Genomic DNA, 18,165 nt, shown 5'->3' on the forward strand with positions numbered 1-18,165 from the left:
TGTTATTACTTAACTAAAAATACCAAGATTTTTTTTAAGAAGTGAAATGAGTAGCATCAGAAATTAGTCAGTTTATAGCCGCAGCACAGAAATCTACAACCACCAACTCAATGGTTTAGCAAGCTCAAGGTAATAGCTCAGCTTGTGAGTATTCCTCTCTGGGCTGATGGAAATAGGCTAGAAGATTTTGACACAATTACGCTTGTACAAAAGATCTGACTTGAATGTAAATTCAAATCACGGAGTTAAATACAGCATACAACAGACCTATCAGAGTTCCCAACAGTGAGTGGATATGGCCCCTACTCTTCCTAGGCTTAGCTCCAGATCCTTTGGAAACCAGAATCCAGGGCAGATCCCAATACTTCTACTGGCAGCCTCTGAGTCTGACAGACCTTAGTGGCAGAGAGAGGTCTGCGATTACAGCTGTCTTTGCTGATCTGGGGTAAATCAGTCCTCATTTATATCCATCAAAATTTGCAAGCTGTCTGGCAATAGAACCACAAATGTGTTCTCCTGCAAGAATTTAAATAATAACTACATTATAGAAATAATTTAAGGGTAAATTTGTATCGGCATTTAGGATCATCTTAAAGGCTGTCCAGCCCAAGCTGAGCTATATGAACAGTTCTACTTACTCCTCTGTCATATCATATACGTTGTTTCAAATTCAAGAGTAAAATATGTGATATCTGAGTTAGAGAAGATAATTTGTCTGTTCAAACTTAAAGGACACAATTTTTATAACAGAAAAATCATGGATAAAAAATAAATTAAAAAGTAATCAGAAGCTTAGTATATGGAATAAAGAAAAGAAATTGGGAAAGGTTTTTCTCCAGAAAGCATTCGCAAACGCTATTTGAACTTCTCTAACATTGTTATGATTATATCTGACATGAGGGAAAGGATAAGCCTATGCGAGTCCAAAACAAAAATTAGAGCAGAAGCCTAGGTTCTGTTTTAAAATTCTTTCTCCTTTTTGCAGCTGAGACAAGTCATAGAGAGGGTGAAAGAAGCAGCTTATGAGTGAACTCTGGTTTCTGATTCTTTGCTGGAGCTTTCCTGTGCCTGGAATCAAACAGGAGAAAGCCTCATTTGCTCCCATATAACACTGCATCTCACACACTTGGGTCTGACTCTTTCCCGGCCCATCTGTCAATCAGACGCTGTTGTGCAAAAGACTACGGGACACCTTTAGGCACCAATTACAAAGACTCTCCTGCTTATTCCACTTTGCTCTGCCATCTCTGTCTAATTCTCTGCTTTCCTGCATTCAGGTAGGAGTAAGAAACTAACCACAGGCTAACCTGGATGCTAATCCTTTATATGTAGGATGCTAAGGCATTTGCAGAAATGGTCCAGCATCAATTGCCAACACGAGCTTTTCATCCCATGTGTATATCAAGTTTTCCAGATGCTCCTGCCTGCTCAGCTGTAGAACTGCTTAGTGATCGCCCAAAACTCAGCTCCCTTTAGGCACAGGTAGGTGAGCCAGCTATCATTGCTAACAGACAAGCAGGGGTAGACACTGCTTTTGTGTGACTCTGTCTGAACGACCTCCCCAGTCCCAGCAGGAGCCATGCTGCTGCATATCCAGCTCAGCCCTCGCCCAGTCACTGCCCATGTCCCAGCCCTGAAACAGAGGGAGAAAGTCTGAAGGTAAAGAAGTGTCTTTGTATTAGACATATAGCAGAATAAAGTGAGGGAAGCTGAAGGTAACCATATTCCCTTGATCTCACCTTCCCAGATGGCAATGATGTATTTTCCAGCAGAGCCAGTGCCTTCCAATTACTTTGTTTTCATCTTCTTTGTGGCAAAATTCAATTTTGCCTCCATCACTGAAGAGGCCTTCAGCCATTGCAAGGAGTCCAAGGTCTGTTTCTCACTAGTTGCCTCTGCATAACATGGTCTCTGCATAACACACTGGCCAGCTTTTACCAGAGCTCAGTAAAGGCAGAGCTTATTACATTTTCCTTTCCTAGTCAAACAATCAGACAGTTCATACGTACCTTGGGAAACAGCTCTCTTTTTTGACTTACCACACTGTTGGGGAACATATTTTTTGAAATCTTTTGGTGGGGTACCTGGTTTTTGCAGTCTTTTGACTAGTATCAACCACCTCAATGAGAAGGCATAACTGTTTTTTGTGTGATTTCACCATTTCCATCAAACTAATAATTTGAATATTTTTGTTTTAATTGATTCAAGGCAAGACCAGCTTCAATGTTGCCTAGTGACTGACGTTAGTTATAAAAGTTTATCAGACCCAGGAAGTGCCATATTTGCTCACAGCTAATTGTAAGAGCTGGACACAGGGAGACCTGCCTGGAAGGTGTGAAGAAGAGGCAGAGCAGTAATGCTCCAGAGAGGGCTCGCAGTGGCTGTGTAGTCGACTCCTTGGTCCTACTTGGGCTGCTAGAGGTAAAGAAAGTGGTAGGCTGGCACCTACACGCATCCAGGCATAGTCTATAGCTAAAAGCTATTCCGCTGGCAGTAAGTATGTGTGGATGCACTCAGGAACCTTCACAGTGGATTATGCTGATTTCTGCTTGAACATTAAGCTACTAAAGCCTCCAAAATCCATTGATGTCTTTCCAAAACCCATAGCCCCAACTGGAGTAATGATTTTTAAGTATTTTTCATTTCTGCAAAAGCTTGAATCCAAGGGCTTTGAGGCACTAAACAAGGCAAGCCACTGGATGATAGAAATGTATCACCCCTTTTACAAGTGAGAAAGCAAATGCATTGATGACTTGCTGAAGGTCCCATGTAAAGGGGAAAACAATGCCAGTGAGACCCATGTGGCACAAAACCAGACACTTTTCTTGTCTCATTATAATGTCAGGTCCTGCCCCACAAGGATACAGTGAAGCTCTTTAAAGAACCAAAGTAGCAATATAACCCTACTGTGACTCTGCTTTTCAAAAAGAGCAGGCATCATCTTTGCAAGGACCTGAATGTGTGTACTCCTGCCTGAAAACAGTGTCACAGGGTAGCTTGAGCCAGTCTAACTGGATGCACCTTCCCCACCTCTGTAGCTAGCACACGGCAGTCACAGATGAAGTGACGCACTTCACTTGTAAGACAGAAGTAGCAATATGTTTACTGATATAAAACAGCCATTTAACAAAGTTTGATAGTAAATGTGACTGTGGTTTAACAAGATTCGATGATAAGGTTCACTTGATATTTACTGCATAGAGGACAGGGTCAGACAAAACCGTCAGGGACACCCTCACGTAGAGTCATGAGGTTCAGAAAGGACCCCCTTGCTTTCTAAACTCTTTCTCAGAGAGGAGTCTAGGTGCAGCTGGATCCAATCCTAGTCCCAGACTTGGTCAACAGTTTATGTCTAAAGGATTGTACATGCAAAATCAATCCTTTATATCACTTAGCTAAGATTTCAAAGTTTAGCATGCTATTAATCACTTACCAAGAATCTGTTGCAGCAAGGAATCTCTCAACCTCGAGGAGTAACTTTGAGAGGCATCCCTACTTAAGGGGAGATCCTGGTGCGCAGCCCTCTGCCGTGCAGGGGAGCTCAGTGGGCCCTGGGCTGTCCACTATTTATTGAGTAAGATAATTAACTCATAGTCATATTTGCATACTGACAACAGATGTTAGCTTCTTCCAAATTTGGCTTGAGTCAGACATTGACCAGCACTGTGGTTAGGTGGGTGCATTGCTTAAATTAGCCCTTGGCTATTGTGTTGTCATCTGTCTCCCCTGAATCCACTTTGAGCTGGATGCAGCCATCATGACCAGACGCATTGATTACAACTACCGCTGGTGGTTATCACTTCAGCAGGATTACGGGAAATACAGGTCAGTTTATGGGGCAGGGGGAGCACACCGACACAGAGATCTAACGGGAACGTAGCAGAAAAGAAGAGGAGGAGGAAGCAACCTGGGAAGTAAAATGTAGATTTATTGTTTCAGGAAAAAGAAAAGGAGCTTTAGATTGGAAAAGAGGAAAGTGTATCAGGACAAAAAAGGAACTGAGAAGGAGAAAGGGGAAATGATAAAAGTTGAAAAAAAATACGCAGAGACTCACATTGCAGGTATTCAATTACACTTGCATGAAATGGGAGTCCATTGCACTGAGTAGCTTTGCAGACAAGGGAAGGACAATCTCCACTGCAAGAGGGACTCAGACTCAGTCCCCTATACAGGGAAATTAAACTGGAAGGGGTAAAAGAACATGAACAGGAGGAGGAGAATGCTGGAAGAGTGTGCTGTTATTATACAGTATTTGTGAACTGGCTTGGGATGTAATCAGCATCACAAAAGAGACCTTGGCCAGCAGAAAATAAAAATATTCTGGCCAAGAAACTGTAGGTTAAGCAGGAAAGCATGGTAAGCAGAGGCCATATACCCTAAGCACAACTGAATTATCTTTTAGTTCATACATACACTCACATTTAATTAAGTTATGACATTGTCAAGCCTTTGGCATACTGCCTGCTGTGTAAACACTACTGGCATAGATATTCTGTAATTCTATTACAGACTTATTAACTCAAATGGAAGAGCAGGCAGGCATGAAACCTGCTAGAAATTTCAACCGAAAACCACCTATAGGTTAGACAGAGAAATGCAGCATGCCAAGGTGGAAGAGTCTAACAGTGACGCCTCCACTCACAGGAGCCACCCAAGGTCTATACCTATCTTGTTAGTGTATTAGCAGTCAAACAGCCAAGTCTGTCTTGTATCAGCACGATGACTCGTGATCATGCGCCACATACAAGAACAGTATCATCTGAGTTCGAAGGAGCTGCTGTTGGATTATTAGGTTTGTCATTGGTGGGATTCAATTATTCCTGTATTACTTGTGCAAGAGTAATGCAAAGAGGCTCCAGCTGAGACCAGGCCTCCATTTTATGAAGTACTGGAAGACAGTTTCTTTCTCAAAAGGAGCTTGCAGTTTCAGCTGACGATATGCAGACAGAGGAGAAACAGAGGCATCAGGAAATGATTTTATTAGGGTTCCACAGAAATACAGCCAACAGGCAGAGACTAATTCTAAATGACACTTTTATATTAGGGGGTATTGAGTTAAAACATAACTACATGCCCTTTCTTGACTAAAATAGAAGCAAGGCCATTTTAGACCTACAACATTAACAAGAAGTCATATATAAAATTAGAAGAAAATGTATGTTAGAGATACAGAAATGTTACACTTTGGAAGCTGGAGGAATGGAGAAAAATATTTTACCACCAGGATTGGAAAAGTCCTTAATTCTTATCTGCTAGCTGTGCTGTTGTCCTGTACTGTTTCTAATTGAAAGTGCATGTTTTAATAGCCATTAAGGAAAAAAAGATGGACTGGAATCTTATTTTAGAATCTATAAACCCTAGAACAATGGTTTTTGCACAAAAATCACACTATAAACTGCTCTACACAGAATTAGGTTTTAGCTGCCCTTGTACTTCCCTTAAAAAGTAAAGCTTCCCCTTTCAAAGTCTCTTTTGATGCCAGCTCAGGTGCTAGACTGGTTTGCAGTCTTTGGCCTGCCTCACTTCTCTGACCAATTTTCTCTGGCTAATGAGAGCTCTCAGAGACCCTCTGAAGCCCAGGAGGGAAGCCCTGTGTACTGTAATGGACCAACACCTGACTCAGTGTCCTACAGTTGAAATCAGATTCCTTAGAGCTGGGGAATCATCTCAAGCAGGCGTATAGAAGCTAACAGCTGTCCATCCTCAGCACCTCAGGATGGAAGAGTTCACAGGAGTTTACATTCAGATTTTTGCTAAAACTTATGCTCTTGATCATTCTTTTACCAATAATGTTCTTTTACACAAACTCACTCTTGGTGTCTGTAAGTCCTACAGGACTTATACTGCTAAGTGGTGGAGAAGATGTAGGCAGCATTTCTGATAATTGTGCCTTACACCAGGACCACGAAATCACCTCTTCAAAGCGGGACACAGTAGTTATTTGGCTGTGATACACCTACCAGCTTTTCTAATTAACAGGTGTTTTGCTACCTGCCAACCCACAATGTCAAGAATCTTTTTCAGAAGCATTTGTTTTCTGAAACAGTTGTATCTCGACTCTTCTTTTGAAGACCTGTTAGAAACTCAAACATATTTCAAGCATGTACTATTAGGATACCACAGATTTTCCTCTGTCACACTGGGTGTTGAACTAGAAAAGCCCTTAAGACCTACAGGCTAAAGCAGAATAAATTCAATGCGGTCTTGTTTCTTGGGTTTCTGTTGTTAACTTCCCTCATACAAAGTACCAATCAATAAATGACACAGAAAAAAATAGATATTTAACTATATTCACTCCTTTTCACATTTTTTAATTCATGTATTTTTAATAAAAGCTTCCAACAGATAAAAAAATTTATGTCTTAATCTGCTTCGTCTCCTATTTGTTCAAGGCACTGTTTTTAACTTCCCTACTGTTGGGCCTTAAATTGTCTCTTGCATCAGCCAAATGTATTTGTACCATTTGTATTACTTGCTCTTGAAGCTCTTTTCTTACACTTCCTTAATACAGATAGGGTTAGTTTCTAGTTCTTTTAAAGCTCATTATGTGTATATCATTATATATATAATGTATATATACGTACACATATATGTGTGTGTGTGTATGCTACATATCCATAGCAACTCTCTGATACCTCTGTCAGTGATGAACTGACTGCAGTCTGACAAGAAATGAATTAAAACACATTGTGTGGCTGAAACAGATATATTTGTATTAACAAATGTAAATTTTAATGCAACTGCATTTTTATTTCCCTTTTAAAAGCCTGTTTATACAAACTCAACAACTCAATCAGTGCTGCACTCAAACTACTGTCATGCCAAAAAAACCAAACCAAACCCCATAATAATTCTATCACACTGTTTCAGAAGTCCCGTAATTGACTTTTATAAATTAATCAGATATATTTTAAAATTGCTGGCACATACAAGGTTTCTTCACTATTTCAGCAGCCCTTTACTCTGGGACAAATTACTGCCTTCAGCTGACATTACTTTCTTCCCTCTTTTAAGTCGTCTCAGAAGATAAATTTATTTTCTGATTACTTAAAGGCATTTACACGACCAATGTTACATAGCTCTACGGCCAGCTTATCTGACGTTACTCAAGCCAACTGAAACCAATGTGCTCCACTGCCATAAGCAGTTTGCTGTTCTTTTTGTCCCAAAAGGTAATGGAAAGATAACAATGATTTCTGCAAGTAGGAGCTGCCTGCCTGCCCCAGTTTAAATGCAAATAAATATCCTACTGCACTTTAGGGAAAACATTCTAAATTAACAAGGCCAATCATCTAAAGATCCTAAAAAGCAATTAGGCAGAAACAATGATATCAGAAAGATCAGTCTCTTTGTAATACACTGTTTTCACTCACATGAGAATTTTAATTACGGTATAAGCATGTATAGAACTGAAGTACCACCTTTACCCACACACAGTTTTACTGTACAACATTAATCCAATACATTTTCCTAATGTTATATAGGTAGCTAAGTAATTGTAGGTCACGTAACTGTCATAAGATTAACAAAATGCTTTTACGTAGCTAGTAAACACTGCTTACTGAGAATATTACTCTATTCAGTAGACAGTGTTTGAACTTAGTACATGAAGAAAAATTCCATTTCTCTTACAAAGAGACCAGTGACTTCATTGAATAAGCAGTTCACTGTACCTTTCACAAAAGCTCTCAATGAGGATGAGGAGCACATTGTACAATCAGCTGAAAGATGGGCCGAGAATCCACTCACCTGACGGCAGCAGTGCTAAATTACAGAAAACTACGCTGCTGAAGCTGAGAAAATACAGGATATTCACCTTAAAGGGAAAATATTTTCAAGGTAGTATTTTCAGATTTTTGCCTGTATGCTTTTTCAAATGCAATCTCAAAGTAATTTTAATAGGCAGCCATTTAAATATATCAAACAACACTCTACAATGAAAAATATGCATTTTTTAACTACATATGGGTACTTACGCCTATACAAACTGCAGAGGAAATACAGGCCTATCCTTAAGTGAAAGATATGATACTGTAATACAGTGTGTGCATATATATGTAAGTCTACATGTATAAATATATAATACATTTATAAAATTATTACATTGTTAATACGTTACATATACAGAATACAATACGTATCATGCATGATATATAAAATCTGTAATCATATTTATAAAGATCATTCATATTTTTGTTAGCCTTTTTGCACTTCCCTTCTGCACTGATTGTCAGGATTGCCATCTACGATGCCTTAAAGTCGAAACCAGCACTACATCGATATTATGGCAAAAACTGCAAACATTGGCGAGAACAGCCATTAGTAAATTCATGGGGCAGAAGCATTAGCTTCAACACTAGAAATAAAAACAAAACTTATTATCAGTCATGCAATTGAGAGTTTAATATTCAGTGACGTCAAGTACTGACGTTACTTGACTGAGTGAGTTAATTCAAGAAATAATGAGCTTAAGAGCCCTTACAACAGGACCATGTACTCTCCTCTGACTAAAACAGAGTCACATTGAACAACCAAATAACCACTGGCTGTTTAAGCAGCAGCAGGTTGGATGAAGCGCTGCACTCTGTCAAGCTCTCGCTTCTGCTGATTGTCCTGGTTTTGGCTGGGATAGAGTTAATTTTCTTTCTAGTAGCTGGTATAGTGTTATGCCTTGGATTTGGTATGAGAAGAATGTTGATAACACACTGATGTTTTCAGTTGTTGCTAAGTGGTGTTTATACTCATTCAAGGATTTTTCAGCTTCTCATGCCCAGGCAGCAAGAAGGCTGGAGGGGCACAAGAAGTTGGGAGGGGACACAGCCAGGACAGCTGACCCAAACTGGCCAACGGGGTATTCCATACCATGTGATGTCAGTATATAAACTGGGGAGAGTGGGGCTGGGAGGGATCACTGCTCTGGAACTAAGTGGGCATCGCTTGGCTAGTGGTGAGCAATTGCATTGTGCATCACTTGTTTTGTATATTCCAATTCCTTTATTAGTGTTGTCATTATTATCGTTATTAGTTTCTTCCTTTCTGTTCTATTAAACTGTTCTTATCTCAACCCATGAGTTTTACCTTTTTCCTTCTGATTCTCTCCCCCATCCCACTGGGTGGAAGGGAGTGAGTGAGCGGCTGCATGGTGCTTAGTTGCTGGCTGGGCTTAAACTACAACACTGAAGTATTTTTGTGAAAATATCTGAGACGCACCATCTGACTCCAGCCTTTGCCACCCCTTAGCAATGCTGTATCAATGGAAAGTACTACAAACACACCCTGCCTGGGCAGCTAACAGTTTCCACAGGCATAGAGGATCCTGGATGCACAGGGCATGGTTGAGTAGGAAAATGGGTGAGTGGCTAACCTGTATGTGAATTTAGGGGCAGTCCAAGCTCCTGCTTTCTGCCTCCGGTCAGAGATTCCCATGGATAAAATGGATGCGACTGGCTAACTGAGTGAACTTCAGCCTATTTCAAGATTAAAGGAAAGCAACTTTTTAGAACACCGAACCAAGGCTGGAAACATTAAAATACTATGACAAGAAATTCACTAGATAGTTGGAAAACCTTAACAGGAATTTTGGAAGTGTGTAACGTGGATACTACTATTTAACCTTAAGGGGAAAAAAAAGAAACCCAAATAAAAGGATTGAAATAATTTCAGCTGCTTAGAGACCTTAGAGCAAAGCAGAACTAAGAACTTCTCTTTGTGACTTAAAAGCTAGCATTAATACACTTTCAACTTATCTTTTACATTTATTTCCCCTTATTACTTGCAGTACAACATTAAGATCTTCACATATAATTCCCTGACTCATCTTTTCCATTAATTTACTAGGGAAACATTGCACCACTTTTTGGTGATGATACCAAAACATTTTCTTGTCAGCTCAGTGACAACAACCTGCCAGCAGGAATTTTCAGCATGCTGGGACTAGCCCATTAAAAGTTGTTGCAGCAAAGAGTACCTCAGGCAGATGCATTAGAGGTCCTGTGGTACCAAGGGCACAGCACAAGGCATATCAACACACGCAGAAACAGGATGGAATTGATGCCCCTGCTTATTCAGGTGCTTCACACTCAGCTAAGTCCTCAAATCCTGACACAATCAAAATCTCAGTGCCCTTGTGGACTATCTGACTAGACTTAAATGCCTGAGTAACTTAACAGGGTAATAATCAAATCCAAAGTGAGACATTTATACATCTACAACACAGCTATCAAAACCTAAAAACACGAACCTGAAGAAAACCACATCCAAGTCCTTTAGAGCTTTGCCATTCATGAGAACGTTACCATTTCCTAAAGCTCCATCAGTCCTTCCAAGCTCTGGTATCGCATACAGGTCTGCCATTGCACCTTGCTTATGCTGGGAACCTCGGTGTTCGCTTCCTGCCCTAAGCCTGCTCAAGATGTTCAACAGGCACCCCTAAATCCCTAGTACATATCTGACAAGCAGTCTGGCAAACCTTTTAAGTACATTTAACACACAGCATTTCTAAGCTTGGAACTTCAAAAAAAATGCTTGCCTTCAGTAGGACCTATACCTTTTTTTTTGTGGCAGATTGGTAGGTAGTGCACTTGCCTTGAACACATCTGCAAAGCAATGACTTAAAATTCTTTATTCAGAGGATTAAAACTTTGATTAAAGGGTAGAAACTCCTTCAGAATCCTCCTCAGCATAAGAAAAATGTATCCCCTTTTCAGAAACAAATTTGATCAGCAGGTTATAGGCTTATATAGGCAGGTTTACTACTCAGTAAAATTCCTAGCAACCAAGAAACAAGAAATGAAAGTTTGAAATTAGCACTTGAATAAGATTTTGGCAGGAGAATAAAAAGTTTGGGGTTTTGTATCCTGTTACCACAGCTGCTCACATGTTTTGTAATAGCCACTGGATAAAACCTTTAATCATCAGAAGCTCCCACCTAGTTCAGTTTGAAGAATTAGACTTTGTTAGTTATACACAGAGCAAGTTGGATGTGACAACATCTAGACACCATGCCCCAACCCAAGCCATTCCTTCTCTTGTTGGGCTGATAGCCACTGAAAACATAAAAAGGCAGCTTTAAAATGTATTCAAATTCAACTATTCAGTTGTTAGTAGTGATGCAAACTATTTCCTAACGGATTATACACATTTATTGCAGATACTTTTCTATTTGCGCTATGAATAATACATCTTTATATGGCAGGATGCTGGGCAGCTTCTCTAACACTTTGAAGTATGAGAGTGCTTTTTCACTGCTTTGTAAAGTAGAAATAAAGGTGTCTAGGTACCTCTAGATGTTGGAGGATCAAAGATGCATTTCAACTCAAAACCCCATTTTCTTACTGTTTACATCCCTTATAAATCCAAAACAATTTTTCAAGGGTTTTAAAGAAAACCCTTGTGCAAGCAAAAGTGCTTTTTCTGTGTAAATAAGCTCCTACTACAAAATAAAGAACCTTTGTGTTCTACAACATAGTTCCAAAAAAAATTCTTCAGAAATTTCCTTATGTAAGTAACACTATGCAACAGTGTAGCCTTGCATTTGAAAATACATATCTTCCTACAAGCATTAAACCTCACCCTATTGCAATTTAGACCAAATGAGGAGACACTCACTCTAACATAGAATACACAAACATTATGTCATAGTTATGTCAAGAAACTAGGTTGCACATTGTTAAATTAAAATTGCAGGAAGAAACCAGGGAGTGTCTTTGTCACGGAAGACAGACCTGAACACACCTAGTCTTATAAAAATCCCAGAGAGTGGACAGCTGGTCCAGACCTTTGTTTCACGATTCATCTAAAGGATGTCACTAAGAGTATACAGCTCTGAGTTCCCATAAATTGTTTCAAAAATAACAAAGGAGTGTTAGGCAACTGTTTCAGTAATCCCACCTATGTCTGGATCTAAATAATAGTGAGATAAAAAAATAACTGAGAAAGGTAGAACCATAAATAGACAACACAAAATCAGAGCAAAAACATAAAATAACCCGCTTTTTATTTCAAGAAAGAAATTAAACTCAATCTTATCAGAAATAGAAGTCATACATAGTATCTGGCCACAAAAAACTACACACAGCACAAGAAAGTAACATTTTACAAAAAGTGACTTTTTGAAAAAAAAAAAAAAAACCCTTTTAAAATGTTGGCTCTTTTGAGAAGTCAGAATTTACTTTCATGCTTACATTTTCTACATAATGTAGAGCAATCCAAAATATCCATATTCTGGAGGAACATGAAGCGCAAATTAGCATGTCCAGCCACCTGCAGAATTAGGCAGCAGTTCAGGAGGAAAATCTAAATCACTGTTTTAGACTTGGTTGTATCAATTGTGCCCAAGCACCATTTACCATCTTTGTAGAGTGTAGCACTATAATCTTGTAAAGCTTCAACAAAGAGACAGTCTATGCTCACTTGAATAGCTATCTTTTACTTCCTATCTGGATTTTCTTTGTAGATCATGGTTTTATTGCAGTCAGCTGCTGCCTGAATGTTTACAAGGACATATAGATTACAACCATATTTACATTACTTTTGCTGCTACATCTATGATTTCTTGTCTAAGATAAGTACATTTGATTAACATCAGTGCATTTGATCCCATAATATAGTTACAATATATATCTTGCATAGGTGTACAGACTTTGTGAAAGGCTAAGAGTGAATTCCTATGATCCACTTATCAAAGTTACAGATTTTCACATCAAATGGCACCGGTCTCTTGTCACACAGCTGCAAATTGTCTTGAACAGTTTTATCCTCTGAAATTCCTAACCACTCTAAGAATTTTTATGCAGGATAAACAAAGGTTTAAACATGACAATATATCCAAACTAAGACACATTTATTCACTTTTGACAATCTGTTCACTTAAGACCGGAACTTTTTAAAACTTTTTAAAAATTTTTTAGGTCAGACTATGAATAGCTACTCCTCAGAAACACTGCGTTGATCTGCAGTCTAGGGCAGCAGATCTGATCTAGGACCTGAATCTGTACTTGAGTAACAGGGAGGCTGGTGAATCCTGTTCCATAGGGAAAAAGACTACCTAGTCACAGTCCCTGCTGGGAAAGGCTCACGTGGAGCAGAGCTTGTGTTTCTGCAGCTTCTTACTCTTTAGAATCCAGGCATGTGGTATGGTCATGTCTAGGGCAGTATATAGAAAACAAAACGGATAAAGGAATGGAGCTCTAGAGAAGAAACCTGAAGGGCAGAGGGCTTCTAGACATAACTGGGAAATTTGTTGCAGATAGAAGAGTGATGGGAGACCAGCAAAGATCAGCTCATCTGCACTGGACTGGGCCAACAACATCAATTAGTGAGGGAAGCTGGAGCTGTGCTGGACCAGTATTTCTAAAAACAGCAGCAACACTATGGACATTAAGACTGTATTCTAAGGAAATGCAAGGAAGCCAGTGTTATGGCCATATATGGATACAGGGCTCAGTTTTTCATATAAGGGAAATTATAATAAATTAAAAAGTGTGTGAAATAATAAAAAAAACTTAGAGCTGTGAGATTACATAACTCATCTGTACACACTGGCAACACTTATTTCAATACATGCCTCTGCAGTACACTGATGCCCAGAAAAAAAATCTGATGACTTTAAGAAGGATCATTCACATTCATAAAGAGTCATAGTGTCTTGCTGGCCTTTTAGCAGCATGCTTTTAGCTGATAATGCTATAACTATGCAGCTGCTCTTTTCCACAGTGGTAAAACCAAGTGTAAAAATTCTGTCCATTTGCACTGACACTAAATCACCTGACTCAAGCAGCTCTTCACAAGGCACTACCATCACCTAACCTTACTGCTACCTAAGGTTAAAAAAAAAAAATAAATTAACCTTTTTTTTTCAAATAGCTCAGTGTAAATCAAAGACATGGAAAAAAATCATAACATGAGGAACTGCAATCTTCTAGATGATTCTGTCTGGACTGTTAGAAACTATGCTTTTGTTTCATGGAAGGCTAACCAAAACAAACTCCTTTGTTTTTCTAACCTTTCTAATTAGATATAGACCTGAAAATTATCATATTCCTGGCAAGCAAACCAAGTGTAATTTTCTAATTTAACAGAATTGGTTTGTCCTCTACATATATGCAAGAACAATATTATAAATAATTTCAGTAGAACTTTTTAAACTCTTTCCAATGAGAGAAAAATTCGGTTTTGAGACACTGTCACTAGGCAAAAATAACTAATCTCTAATACAAAATGAATTCCTTTATCCCCAGAAATATCGCCAGATCTGTAAATATTCTATTCATCTCACCCCATATTTGCAGTTCATTTCACTGTCCCAGCAAAAAAGTTGGCAATTTTAACTGGCTGGTACAGCTGCAATTGATGGGGTCCTCAGTGACTGGTGAGGATTGGTATGTACTGTCCCAGTTAACAGCCAGCCAGCCATGGAGCTCAGTACTCTCCAGCCTCTCATACTCTGAACAGGCCTCCTTATTCAGCAGACTTCCTAAAACTGTGGCAGAACAAGTCCTTTCTTTCAGCTTGGCAATGCTTCTAGTTATCTCAGCTCTTAAGCACCTTCATGTGCTTGCCCATCTGGGATTACAGTACACTTCAGGTAGAACAGAATAAGAAGAGTCAACTGAATCAGTTAAAAATATCCTACACCAGTAAGTGTTACCATTACATACCCACTGAATAGCCTTTTCTGGCCTCGATGGCGTGCCAACTATTTCTCTCAAGTTGCATTTCATTTAAAAAAAACAGTCTGGAATACTTGACTTACAATTTGTATATAAATTACTCCATATATCTGTTAACTTCAGCTTTGAAGTTACTGAACACCTAATTTAACCCCTGTGGAGTCTGGAGAGAAGAGCTGCTGCTTCACCGATTTGCAGTTTTGGAGGAAAAAAGCAAAACACCAAAAACTATGATTAGCATGCAAGATGAGAGAGTCATTGAAATGGAAATGAAAATATTAATCAGAACTGGTAGAAATAGGAAAGTTTAACAGCATATTTGAATTCAGAATTATCTGCAACAAAATTCCAAAAGCTTGTATGATATTGTGGAACTCATACCCTTCTCTCTCTGAACCTTTTCTTCATCTTTGTAATAAGGCATGGTTTCAATGGTTACACTACATGTAGATTCTCCTTTAGTCAGAATACAGGGTGCAGCCAAGTTGTACGCAAACCTGAAGTCACTGAAGATCTATGTTTAACTGTAGGACAGAAATGAACTCTTTTCAGTTGTGAAAATCATTCCATTCAGTATGACTCATTCTGTTCAGTACATGTCCTTACATTTAGATGGACCATGACAGATCTATGACTTCTAGAAAAAGTGAGAGGTAATGGCACAAAATAGGATTTGTTTTGAAAAAGAATACAAATACTCTAAAGGTGCACTCAAGATCTACAGATCTCCAGAAATTTTAATTCACTGTAAGACAATAAAATATTCTGTCTTCAGATGTTACAAGCCTATTTGGAAAAATGTAAATAGGGCTTTTTTGTTTGTCGCCCCTGCCCCCCCCATGACTTAATGTCTAGGACAGTACAGATGTAAATGTAAGTCTAGGAAAACTGAACTGCTGTTTGGCTCATATCTGTTGCTGAGGGAAAAAATACAAAAAGAACTGTTAAAAAATAATTCCTAAGTTACATACAGGAAGCTTTAATTAACAAAGATTGTAAGTGAAAAGGATATGAAATACTTATAATTCCCTGCCTCTAACTAGTTTTGCACAGATGTAGTTCCAGGATACTAAGATTCAGACTTCTTCGTTCTGCTATTACACAAAGTGTTGTACAAACACTTGCACCATACAGCAACAGCAAAAAGATTTGTACCAATTCTTCTGGCTTTATTCAGCCACCTGAGAGTAAACCTATTATTTTAGTAAGAGAAAAGGCAGCATCATAATTTAAGCTTCAGCATAAATGAAGTATTGAAACACATTTTTATATATTAAACACTTGTTGACTAATCGACAACATTATTGTAGCTCTGCTCCCTGTTCCTAGCATGGGTCATTACTGAAGTGTAAGAACCACAGGCATGGAAAAGCAAAAAAGCATGTGGCCAGCTTAGACTTTTCACTCAGAATTCCTTCAGTGAGGAAACACGCATTTTCCTTAAGATATTGATAAAGAATGTCAATTTTAAAAAGGTGAAAATCATACTGTTAGTTTAAATAAGGAAAGGCATGTTTTATTTACACATGTGCACTTATTCCCACATGCTGCATTATGTAGAGTACGAGCATAAAAACTTTGACAATTTTCTTTTTCTTATAAGCATTCTGATCTTGAACGTGAATTCTGTTTCACTGGACTCTCCTGCTTAGAACAAAAATTATCCCAATATGCAGAATCCTCAGGTGTGACTGGAATACCAGATGCAACTAAATCTTCAAAAGTCAATACTATAAACTGTGGTTGGTTAGGCTCCATGGAACATACCTAAGGAAAAATACGTATTAGTATTACATGAATCAATAAATCTCCATTTTCTTCCTGCAGTATTCCCTGTCCAGTTTAAACTACACATTGCCCACTGAAGCAGAAAGAAAATATTCCAGTTGAGACAAATGTCACTACCCCTAATTTAGGCTATACAGTAACTAACAGAAACATGTAACAGACCACACAGAAAAAGCAATTTTTTCTTTGAAACTCAGTCCAGAAAAGGGAAAGAATGAGGGATAGAGAATGCTGCAAATACCACATAATGAGTGTTTAAGTCCAGAAAAGAAGGAAGAAAAAAAAACCACCAACAAACAAACTGTACTTCATTCTCCAGCAGACAAGATTATTTGAGATGGTAGCATGAGGATTTATTCCACTAGAGGTGTGCCTATTCATACTCTTTTCAATACCAGCAATCACTGGAGTTGTGTTTACTTCTCTGAAACTCACGCTATTTAAGGGCAAAAGTGGTCACAATCAACCCACTATTCCCAGTGTTAAATCCAGATTAAGTGCAGACTGAGATACTGGAGGTGAGCATGTCATGGTCTCTGCATTAGTTCCATCACTTCAAGAAAAAAATCACATTTCAAATTAAAAAAAGGTTTGGTTTTTTGAGCACATGTTACTGTGCAGCCTGCTGTATGCTATCTGTAAGTATAACTCTTTCCAAACAGCAGGACAAATAGTACAGCTGTATGAATTGAACATGAATATAGCTGATCTAAGTTCAGCATTTGCTCAAGCAACATATTCTTAATATTTAATATTTGACAGAATTCAGCAGGCCTACTCTGCAGTGGGGTTATTCCATACATCACACAAATTGACACGTTTTTGATGCTGGCTAAGGTACTGTTAACTGCTTGGGGAGTGAATACTGATGTCTGGTAATCACAGAAAGGCTGAGACTGGAAGTGACCTCTGGAGGTCCTCTTGCCCAAACCCCCTGCTCAAGCACAGCCTCCTAGAGCCAGTTGCCCAGGACCACATCCAAATACCTTTCGAGTATCACCAAGGACAGAGACTCTACAACCTCCCTGGGCAATCTTGGTCATCCTCACAGTAGAAAAAAAAGTGTTTCCTAGTGTCCAGAGGGACCCTCCTGTGTTTCAGCTTGTGTTCGCTGCCTCTGGTCCTGTAACCAGGCACCAATGAAAAGAGCCTGGCTGTCCAATTTGCACCCTCCCTTCAGGTATTTAGATACATTACTAAGATCCCACTGAGCTTTCTCTTCTCCAGGCTGAACAGTCCTAGCTCTCTCAACCCTTCCTCACAGGAGAGATGTTCCAGTCCCTTCATCATATTTGTGGCCCTTCGCTAGACTCTCTCCAGTATGTCCATGTCTCTCATACTGAGGAGCCCAGAACTGGACACGGTTCTCCAGATGCGGCCTCACCAGTACTGAGTAAAGGGGAAGGATCACCTTTCTTGACCTGCTGCTAATACTTTAATGCAGCCCAGGATACCATTAGCCTTCTTTGCTGCAAAGGGTCATTGCTGGTTCATGTTCAACCTGGTGTCCACTAGGACCCCCTGTGCCTTTTCTGCAAAGCTGCTTTCCAGCTGGCTGGCCATCTGCATATACTGGTGCCTGGGGTTGTTTCTCAGCAGGTTCAGGACTTCGCGCTTCTCTTTGTTAAACTTCATGAGGTTCCTGTTGGCCCACTTCTCCAGCCTGTCAAGGTCTCTCTGGATGGCAGCGTGACCCCCTGGCATATCA

At 39.2% G+C, this 18,165-nt stretch overlaps 1 protein-coding gene across 4 annotated transcripts in view; it reads right to left on the reverse strand.

The window, feature by feature from the left end:
- Positions 1–6,687: 6,687 nt before the first annotated feature.
- The window catches only part of AASDHPPT (aminoadipate-semialdehyde dehydrogenase-phosphopantetheinyl transferase), a 45,770-nt gene continuing 34,292 nt past the window's right edge, over positions 6,688–18,165 (reverse strand). For 2 of the 4 annotated variants that reach the window (XM_075050007.1, XM_075050009.1), the window contains exon 6: positions 11,965–16,436. In XM_075050007.1, the coding sequence (XP_074906108.1) occupies positions 16,266–16,436 (171 nt within the window). In that variant the 3' untranslated portion in view covers positions 11,965–16,265. Of the gene's footprint in view, positions 8,357–11,964; positions 16,437–18,165 lie in introns of those variants that run through there. The other 2 variants (XM_075050008.1, XM_075050010.1) reach the window with 2 other exon arrangements.

This window comes from Buteo buteo, chromosome 18 (assembly GCF_964188355.1).
Source record: "Buteo buteo chromosome 18, bButBut1.hap1.1, whole genome shotgun sequence".
NCBI classification, from domain to species: domain Eukaryota; kingdom Metazoa; phylum Chordata; class Aves; order Accipitriformes; family Accipitridae; genus Buteo; species Buteo buteo.